General features: G+C 71.9%; 2 protein-coding genes across 2 annotated transcripts; one reads left to right on the top strand and one right to left on the bottom strand.

The window, feature by feature from the left end:
* Window positions 1-278: 278 nt before the first annotated feature.
* LOC113996606 (pecanex-like protein 3) lies at window positions 279-2532 on the bottom strand. Its single transcript, XM_027737782.2, has 5 exons — window positions 2023-2532; window positions 1738-1928; window positions 1251-1335; window positions 1128-1164; window positions 279-1042 (listed from the first exon to the last, which is right to left on the bottom strand). The coding sequence occupies exons 1-5, from the start codon at window positions 2176-2178 to the stop codon at window positions 675-677; spliced, it is 837 nt and encodes a 278-aa protein (XP_027593583.1). The 5' UTR covers window positions 2179-2532; the 3' UTR covers window positions 279-674.
* A 309-nt stretch (window positions 2533-2841) lies between these two features.
* Window positions 2842-9048, top strand: MAP3K11 (mitogen-activated protein kinase kinase kinase 11). The gene is made up of 11 exons (XM_027737783.2): window positions 2842-3085; window positions 3895-4461; window positions 5006-5186; window positions 5497-5645; window positions 5991-6160; window positions 6573-6804; window positions 7061-7174; window positions 7277-7343; window positions 7442-7518; window positions 7588-8262; window positions 8518-9048. Exons 1-11 carry the CDS (start codon window positions 2842-2844, stop codon window positions 8643-8645), a joined length of 2604 nt encoding a protein of 867 aa, XP_027593584.2. The 3' UTR covers window positions 8646-9048.
* The last annotated feature ends 118 nt before the right edge of the window (window positions 9049-9166 follow it).

Here is a 9166-nt window from a genome sequence, read left to right as displayed (position 1 = left end):
GTCCCAGGCAGGCCGGACCCCCCTGCTTGCACAGGCTGCAGCGGCTTGAGGGGCCAAGGGCGGCCGTGCCCCCGCCCTTCCCCTCCGCCGCTTCCTCCCGCCGCCGTGAGCCCGGGGGGGCGGGGGGGCTCCGGCAGCCCAGGGCACCCCCCTGACCCCCCAACCCATCCCTGCTCCCCCTCCCCACGTGGGCAGCCCAGGCGTCCGGTGCCCCCCAGGCGATGCCCCCCCCCCCCCCCAGTGTGGCAGGAAAACGACAAAAACGACTTTTTGAACTGTTATCAGGTTTTATTTATTAACTTATTTGTACCAACCCCAAACCCCCCTAAACCAACAAAACCCCACTGAGAACCAGCAAAAACGAGAGAAAGAGTCCAGCCTTCCCCAGGATCCCCCCCTGAAATGTCCCAGGGCCCCTGTCAGAGATCAGGTGCCCCCAAATCTCACTATGAGGCTGTTTAACCCCCCTAGCCCCCCCGGTTATGGCCAGGACAAGCCCCCCCCAGCCCTCTGGAGCCCCTTAGTTATGGGGCAGGACCCCCAAGTTTCCCACTACAGGGCAGCACCCCCCAGTGCCCCCCAGTTATAGCACTGCCCCCCCCCAGACTCCCCTGCTCTGGGGTCGGCCCAACCTCCACTCTCCTCCCGAGGGGGTCTCCCCTGGCCGATCGCCCTCAGGGCCCCCTCTCACCCCCCGAGGGGAGTCGCTGGTGGCTGAGGGGGTCTCGGGGGGGCTGGGGGGGGCTCAGGGCCATGCACGGGCTGCTGGGACCCCTACCCTGGGGAGGTGTTGGGGGGGGGCTGCCAGGCGGGACCTCCCCCTCTACACCGGCTGCCAGAGGGCTCTCTGGGGCTGGGGGGAGCCCGAGGGTCAGCGGGACACCGGCATCACCCCCGGCCCCCCCGCAGCTCCCCTCTCTCAGCCCCTGTGCCTCCCCCAGTCGTCCCCCCCCATCGGGGTGCCCCCCCCCTGTGGGGGGGCCGCGGCACAGATGCTCCCGGTCAGCGGCGGTGATGATGCCACTGGTGCTGCTCCAGAGCTCTGGGGGGGGCACGGGGGGATTTAATGGGGGGGGGACATATCCCAGGGAGGGCCTGAGGCCCGCGGGGGTCCTGGGGCTGCTCACCACCCATCCTGTCCGTGTCCAGGTGCGGCAGCAGCTCCTGGGAGGGTACACACGCACGGGGTCTTGTGGGGGGCACAGGGGGGCCCCGAGCCCACGTGGCGTCCCCGCACCCCCCCCACTCACCGAGAGCTGGTTGAAGCCACAGAGTTCAGGGGGGGTCGCACGCGGCCACCGGAGCACCGAGAGCTCCAGACCCCCCCCAGGGAGCCTGGGGGTAGAAGTGAAGGGGGGTACGAGAGGACCCCAACTCCCCATCCCGCCCAGCCCTCCCAGGGTACCACAGACATACAGGGTGCCCCCTCGACCCCAAAATATGCCGCAGGTGACCCTGAGACCCCTCCCACGGCCCTCAGGAGCTCCACCCCCAGCCCTTGGGGACCCTCCACGTCCCCCCTCCCAGCCTTCCCCCAGATCCATCACTGCCCCCCCAGCTCTTACAGCCCCCCCGGAGCTGTCTCCCACCCTCACACGCTTCTGTCACACCCCGAATCCACCTCGGGGGGGGGGGTTTTCCCCCTTCCCGGGCCTCCCCAGGACCTGGCACTGCCCTCCAAGAGGGGCCACACAGCTCCCCTGCCCCCCCGATCCCCTTGAGATCCCCCAAACTCACCCGGGGGGCCCGTCCCCCTCCTCAGGGCTACGGGGGGGCAGCAGAGCGGCCGCCCCCCCCTCAGGGTCCCCCTGGAAGCCCCCCCGGTCGAGCTGCGCGTGGAGCCGGAACGTCACGGCCTTGACGGCCCCGAAAAACGCGGCCACGACCCCGCAGTACAGAGCGGCCACGGCGGGGGTGGGCGGCAGCGCCTGCAAACGGAGGGGTCAGGTCCCCCAGGACAACACCTGACCCCCAGCGGAGCCCGAGGGTCCCCAAAGCCCCTTCCTGGCCCCTTTCCCGCACCGAATAGAGCCCAAGGGGCAGCCCGAGCAGGAACAGCCACACGTAGAGCCGGACGCAGTTGGCGAAGGCGCCGAGCTGCGGGTCCAGGAAGCAGCCGCCGGTCAGCGAGGCCCAAACGCCCTGGCGGAGCACCTGCAACGCCGCCGCCCCCGCCATGGCGGCCCTGGGACCTCCCAGGGGATCCCCAAAGGTCCCCGGGACCCCCTGGGACCCCCCAGGCCCGTCGCCGCTTCCGGGTGCGCCCCGGCGCCGCCGGCGCGCGTAAGTGACGTCACGAAGAGCGGTTCTCGGCGCGACGGGCAAAAGGGGAGGACGCGCCCCCTCCCGCCCTCATGGCGGGAACTGTCACGCGCGTGCGCACCGACGGACACGCCCCCTCAGGGCCCGGGGAGGGCGGGGCCGTTGAGCGGTGGGCGGGGCCAAGCCCGGTTGTTCCCCCGCGGGCCGGGGCGGTGAGGGCGCCCCCCAGTGGCAGCACCGACCCCGGGCCCGGGGGGTCCCCGCGCCCTGGGGGAGACACAGACACGGGACCCCCGGGAGCCCCCGGGACCTGGGTCCGTCCCCCCCCGCCGGCCCCGCCGCGCCCCCCGGCTCAGGCTCACGATGTCGCGCGGGGCCGCAGCGCTCCCCCCCCCCCGCCCGGTCCGGGGGTCCCGGGAGGTCCAGGGGAGTCCCGGGGGATCCCAGGGGGTCCCGGGGTCAGGGTTGCGCCCCTCCCCCCGCCGGCCCCTCGTCCGGTCCCCCCCCCCCCCCCGCGGCGTCCGGTGCCCCTGGCCCGCCCCGTCCGGCGCTGGTTCCTTTTCCTTTGTCCCGGTGACAATGTCCCGGCTCCGCCTTCCCGGGGCCGCCTCAGCCAGCGCGGGGAACCGCCGGACCCCCGGGAGCCCAGACCGGCCGGGCCGCCCCCTGCCCCCCCCCGGGGACGCCGCCGGACGCCGCTTCCTCCCCCCTCCGGGCCGCGGGAGCTCCGGCGGGACCAGGCGGGGACGGGACGGGGCGCGGGGGGGCCCCGGGGGACGGGACGGGGCCGAGGGGACCGGGCAGGGGGGTGAAGGGGACCGGGGTGGGGGCGGAGGGACCCTGGGGCCGGCAGGGGCTTGTGGCGGCCGAGGGGAGGTGTAGGGACCCCCGGGGACCTGTAGGGACCCAGAGGAGCAACAGGGATCACAGGGATCCCCAGGGACCTATAGAGACTCCAAGAATCCCCAGGGATCCCCAGGAGCCACAGGGACCCACGGAAGCAACAGGGACGACAAGCATCCCCAGGAGCCACTGGGACCGCCGGGCACCCTTAGGGACCCCCAGGATCCTACAGGTGCCCACAGGGACCCCTGGAAGCTACAGGGATCCCCCAGGGACCAATAAGGGACCTATAGGAGCTATAAGGGACCATAGGAACTGAAATAAGGTGTGGGGACCTCCTGGGACCCCCAGGGACCCATAGCCCTCCTCAGACACCTATAGGACCCCCCCAGACCCCCGTAGCCCCCCTGGTGCCCCAGTGGGACCCCCAGAGCTGTCAGATCTTACGGGCAGCACCTGTAGGGCCCAGGTGACCCGAGTGACCCCTAGGAGCTAAAGGGGCCCCATGGGGTCCCCTAGGCACCCATAGAGCCCCTGGGTACCCATAGGACCCCCAGAAACACATAGGACCCCCCAGACACCTCTAGGACTCCCCAAGGAACCCGTAGGGTCCCCCAAGCACCTGTAGGACCCCCCAGCTCCCTGTAGGACCCCCGGGCCCCCCCAGCGCCATCAGTGGGGGCGGGGTGGGGGGGGAGCACCCCATGGAGTGGGGCCAGGCATCCCCCTCCCCGTCCCCCCCGGGGGAGTCCCGCTCTCCCTCACCTCCCCTCTCCTCCCTCTTCCCAGGGGGGTCCCGCTCCCCTTTCCCCCCCTCCCCGGGGGGGTCCCGCTCCCCGTCTCCATCCCCGGGCGGGTCCCGCTCCCCCTCGCCCCCGGGGGGATCCCGCTCCCCCTCGCCCCCCTCCCCGGGCGGGTCGCGTTCCCCGTCGCCCCCGGGGGGGTGGGAGCCGGAGCGGGCGGCGTTCGGGGAGCTGCGGCTGGAGGAGGTGATCGGGGCCGGGGGCTTCGGCCGCGTGTTCCGGGGCACGTGGCGGGGGCAGGTGGTGGCGGTGAAGGCGGCGCGAGGGGACGCGGGGGCCGCGGGGGCCGCGAGCCTGCGGCGGGAGGCGCGGCTGTACGCGCGGCTGCGACACCCCAACGTGGTGGCCCTGCGGGCCGTGTGCCTCGAGCCCCCCCACCTGTGCCTGGTCATGGAGTTCGCGGCGGGGGGGCCGCTGTCGCGGGCGCTGGCGGGGCGCAGGGTCCCCCCCGCCGTGCTGCTGGACTGGGCGCGCCAGGTGGCCCGGGGGATGCAGTACCTGCACGCCGGGACCCCCGTGCCCCTCATCCACCGGGACCTCAAGTCCAGCAATGGTGAGCGGGGGGGCGCTGGGGGGGCTCCTATGGGTGCTCCTGGTGATGGGGTGACAGGATGTGGGGTGCAGTGTGGGGTCCCCAGGGTTGGGGGTCCCGGTTACTGGGATGCCCAGGGTGGGGGGTCACAGAGGTTGGGGTCCCCGGGGGGGGGTGTCAGTCCCCAGGGTCTCCAGGGTGGGGGGGTCCCTGACACTGGGGTCCCCAGGGTCAGGGGTCCCGCAGGCCAAGGTCCCTGGGGTGGTTGTCCTGCATTGGGGTCTCCAGACTTGGGGCACATTGGTTGCTGATGTCCCCAGGGTGGGGATCTGAGACATGAGGGTCCTGGGGTGGGGGGTCGCAGACACAGGTGTCCCCAGGGGGGGAGGTCACAGGGGCAGGGGTTCCCGGGATGGAGGAGGTTCCAGGTGCTGAGGTCCCTGGTTGAGCAGTCCCTGACTTCTGGCCCCCCCAGTGCTGCTGGTGCAGCTGGTTCTGGGGGTCGGTGGTTGGGGGTATCAGGCTGGGGGGGTCCCTGTGGGATCCCTGACCCCTGCCCCCCCAGTGCTGCTGGCACAGCCGGTTGTGGGGGACGACGTGAGCGGGAAGACGCTGAAAATCACCGACTTCGGCCTCGCCCGCGAGTGGCAGCGAACGACCAAGATGAGCGCGGCCGGAACCTACGCCTGGATGGCCCCCGAAGTCATCCGGGCATCCACCTTCTCCAAGGGCAGTGATGTCTGGAGGTGGGAAAGGGCTGGGAGGGTCCAGAGGGCACTTAGGGGATCTGGGAGGGTGGGAATCCGCCCCTGAGCTCTGGGCTGGGCTGTGGTTTGGGGTGCCTGGACCCCTGGGTGCCCGGGTGGGGGGTTTGGGGGTACCTGGACATCCTGGGTTCCTGGAGCAGCAGTTTGTGGGATGTCTGGGTGGGGGGTTATAGGGCACCCAGACACCTGGGTCCAAGAAGGGGAGGGTGAGGAGATCCAAGGGGGTCCTCATGGGTTTGGGGGTGTTCCAGTGGCTCTCCATGTGTTTGACCCCCCTTTTCCCCCCCAGTTACGGGGTGCTGCTGTGGGAGCTGCTGACGGGGGAGGTGCCATACCGGGGCATCGACGGCCTGGCCGTGGCCTATGGGGTGGCCGTGAACAAACTGACCTTGCCCATCCCCTCCACCTGCCCCCCACCCTTCGCCCAGCTCATGGCAGGTACAGGGGGATCGGGGGATCGGGGGGGGCCAGGTGGGACAGGGGATGGGGTGACACTGGGGGCTGGGTCCCCATCCTGCCCAACTGCCCCCTGCCCTTCGCCCGGGTCACGGCAGGTATGGGGGGTGGCAGGAGGGCTGAGAGGGTTCGGGGGGGCCGCGGGGGGGGTCAGGCAGCTCAGAGGTGGTGGGGGATTGTGGGGGATTGTAGATATTGGGATCCTCAGGGGTTTGGGGGTGCCCAGACCCCTGGGTTCCAGAGGAGAGGGACCAGGGGGTACCTGGGTCCCTGGGGGATGTTGGGGTCCCCCACGAGCCCCCCCCCAGATCCCGATTCCCCCCTTAGCTTGCTGGGAGCAGGACCCCCACCGGCGGCCGGGCTTTGGGGCAATCCTGCGGCGCCTGGGGGGGCTGGAGCCGGCGGGGCTGGGGCCCCCCGAGTCCTTCCACTCCCTGCAGGAGTCCTGGCGCCGTGAGATCCAGGGGCTCTTCGACGAGCTGCGAGCGCGCGAGAAGGTGGGACCCCCAACACCTGGGACACCCCTGGGACCCCCTCAACTCCTGGGGCCACCTCAAACACCTGGGACACCCCTAGACCTCCCTGGAGCCCCTGAACAATAGGGATCCATGGCAAACACCTGGAGATCCCCTGGGACACCTGGGATGCCCATGCAACTCCCCAAAACTCTGCAGCAGGGCTCGGCCCTGCCCCGGTGCTGCTCGTGGCCGGTCCTTGTCCCTGGGACCCCCTTGTTCCTGTGACCCCGCTGACCCCCCATGGCCCCCCAGGAGCTGGGAGGAGGCTGTGGCCAGGGCCCAGCGTTCCCAGGCCCCCCGTGTCCCCTCATGTCCCCCCGTGTCCCCAGTGACCCTCATGTCCCCCACGACCCCACGTGCCCCCAACGATGCCGTGCCCCTCGTGCCCCAGGAGCTGCGGAGCCGGGAGGAGGCTGTGGCCAGGGCGTCCCGGGCCCAGCGCTCCCAGGCTGAGGCGCTGCGGCAGCGCGAGGCTGCCGTGGCCCGCCGGGAGCTGGAGGTGCTGGAGCGGGAGCTGAGCCTGATGCTCCGGGGGCCTCCCCGGCCCCCCTCGGCCCCCAAGCGACGCCGACCCCCCTTCCGGCGGCCGCGGCGGCCCGCAGACCTCATTGGCATGCCCCAGGGTACGGGGGGGAAAACGGGCTGGGGGCTTTGGGGGCCTAGGGGTTTTGGGAGCTGGGGCCTTTGTGGGTGCTGGGGAGGCTCTGGGGGGACTGGAGGGGCAGTGGGCTGTTTGAGCTGGGGGAGTTGGAGAGGCTTTGGGGGGAGTTTAGGGCCCTGGGAGTTTTGGGGGCCTGAAGGGTGTCTGGAGGGCTGTTGGGGCTCTCTTGGGGGTTTTGGCAGGGTTCAAGGGCTCTGCTGACCCCAGTGCCCCCCCAGACTTCAAGCATCGCCTGACGGTCCAGGCTGCACCAGGAGGGGACCCCCGAAGCCACGACCCTGAGGATGGGCCGGGGGGGTCCCCCCCTTTCCCCCGCCTGCGTGCCATCCAGTGTGAGTGATGTCATCGGGGGGGTGAGAGGTGATTCTGGTGACGTCACACCTCTTGGTGATGTCACACCCCCCCCCCGGGTGACATCCCCCCTCTGTCCCCAGTGGAACCCGAGGAGGAGGAGGAGCTGCCGCGGGGGCGCGGGGGCAAGAGCAATGCCCCTAACGGCAGGTGGGTCCCTGGGGAGCTTGGGGGGGGTCAAGGGGGTCCCACCCCCCTCCAGACACCTGGAAGCCCCCTTGGACACCTGGGCCCTCCCCCTCCCGCAGGCGGCGGCTGCGCCCGGATGAGACCACCTGGTACCTGGACACGGACGAGCTGAGCCCGGGGGATGCATCCCCCAATGGTGAGTCCGGGGGGTCCCGGGGATCCCATCCCTGCCCCCCCACACACTGACCCCCACTGTGTCCTGCAGGTGAGGCCGGGCCCCCTGAAGCTGAGGAGGGCCGGGGGTCTCGGGGGGGGACCCCGCGGCTGCTGCGGCGGGCGCTGCTGAGGGGCTCGGCCCTGCTGGCGTCCCTGGGGCTGGGCCGTGACCTGGCCCCCCCCGAGCCCCCACGCAGCCCCCCACCCTCCCCCGGCCTCCTGCGCCTCTCCCCCCGCTGGCGGGATCGGACCATGGGGTCCCCGGAGCTGAGCTCACCTGGGACCCCCGAGCTGGGTCGTTCCTGGACCCCCGGGTCCCCAGATCCCAGTGGAGTCCGGACCCCGGGGACCCCCAGGACCCCTGAGCTGGGGCGAGCCCAGATTCCCGGGTCCCCAGATCCCAGCGGAGTCCCGACCCCTGGGACCCCCAGGACCCCTGAGCAGGGGCGGGCCCGGACTCCCAAGACCCTGGAGCTGAACTGGTCCCGGGCCCCTGAGCAAGGGGGAGCCAGGACCCCTGGGACCCCTGGGACCCCTGGGACCCCTGAGCTGTGTCATCCCGGGACCCCCGGGACCCCTGAGCCAGGTCATGGCCGGATCCCCGGAACCCCTGAGCTGGGCCATGCCCGGACACCTGGGACCCCTGAGCTGGGGCTGCCGCCATCCCCCCGGGGTGCCAGGAGACCCCGAGAGCTGAGCCCGGGTGCCGGGACCCCCGAGTGGGGTAAGTGGGGCTCGGGCACTTGGTGGGTCTGAGGGGCAGATTTGGGGTGGTTGGGACAGCCATGGGGGGCTGTGGAGCACCTCTGGAGCTCTGTGGGGCAGGAGGGGGCGATCAGGGGCCCCATGGGGCAGTTCTGGGGCTCTGGGGGCGCTCAGAGGTGCCGTGGGGCATTTCTGGGGGTTGTGGGGCTGTTCGGGGGGGGCCATGGGGCATCGGGAGTCCCACGGCCCCCTCAAGCCGCCCCCTTTCCCGCAGGCCCCGCCCGGCCCCGCCCCTCACCCCTCCGCCCCCGCATCGACCCCTGGAGCTTCGTGTCCGCGGGACCGCGCCGGGCCCCGCCCCCCGCCGGGCCCCGCCCCCGCGACCCCTTCACCGACCAATGAGCGCCCGCGGCGCGCCTGGACTCGCCCCCACCGCCCTCCAGTGACCAATGAGCGGCCGTGACGAGCGGGAGGGCGGTGCAAGCCCCGACCCCACCGCGAGGCTCCGCCCCTGCCGGGTCGTGATGGACAGCTGGCGGTGGTAGAAGCCCCGCCCGTCCAGGCGCCCCATTGGTCAAAGTAAAGGGCATTACAAGAGCCCCGCCCCCTCCGGGGCGGGGTCACAACGGCAGGAAAACCACGCCCTCTTCGGGCAAACAGGAAGCTCCGCTCCGATTGATGGGATTCAGGAAGCCCCGCCCCCCGGCGGAGGCCCCGCCCCCGGGCGGTCCCGACACTGGACGGGGGTCCGGGGGAGGGGATGGGGGGGACGACTGTGACCAAATAAACTCCCGAGACCCCAAAACCGCCTGAGCCGCCTCGTCCTGCCCGGCGGGGGCCCAACAGCGCGGGGGGACCCTCATGGTCGGGGGTCCCGCCGCCCTTGGGGGTGAACCAGTGGGTTTTGGGAGGGGTGTCTCATT

Source organism: Pipra filicauda, unplaced genomic scaffold (genome assembly GCF_003945595.2).
Source record: "Pipra filicauda isolate LSUMZ 115617 unplaced genomic scaffold, ASM394559v2 scaffold787_size88316_pilon, whole genome shotgun sequence".
Classification (NCBI taxonomy): Eukaryota; Metazoa; Chordata; class Aves; order Passeriformes; family Pipridae; genus Pipra; species Pipra filicauda.
Note: the sequence above shows the minus strand (reverse complement) of the source record. Positions and strands in the feature narration are given on the sequence as shown.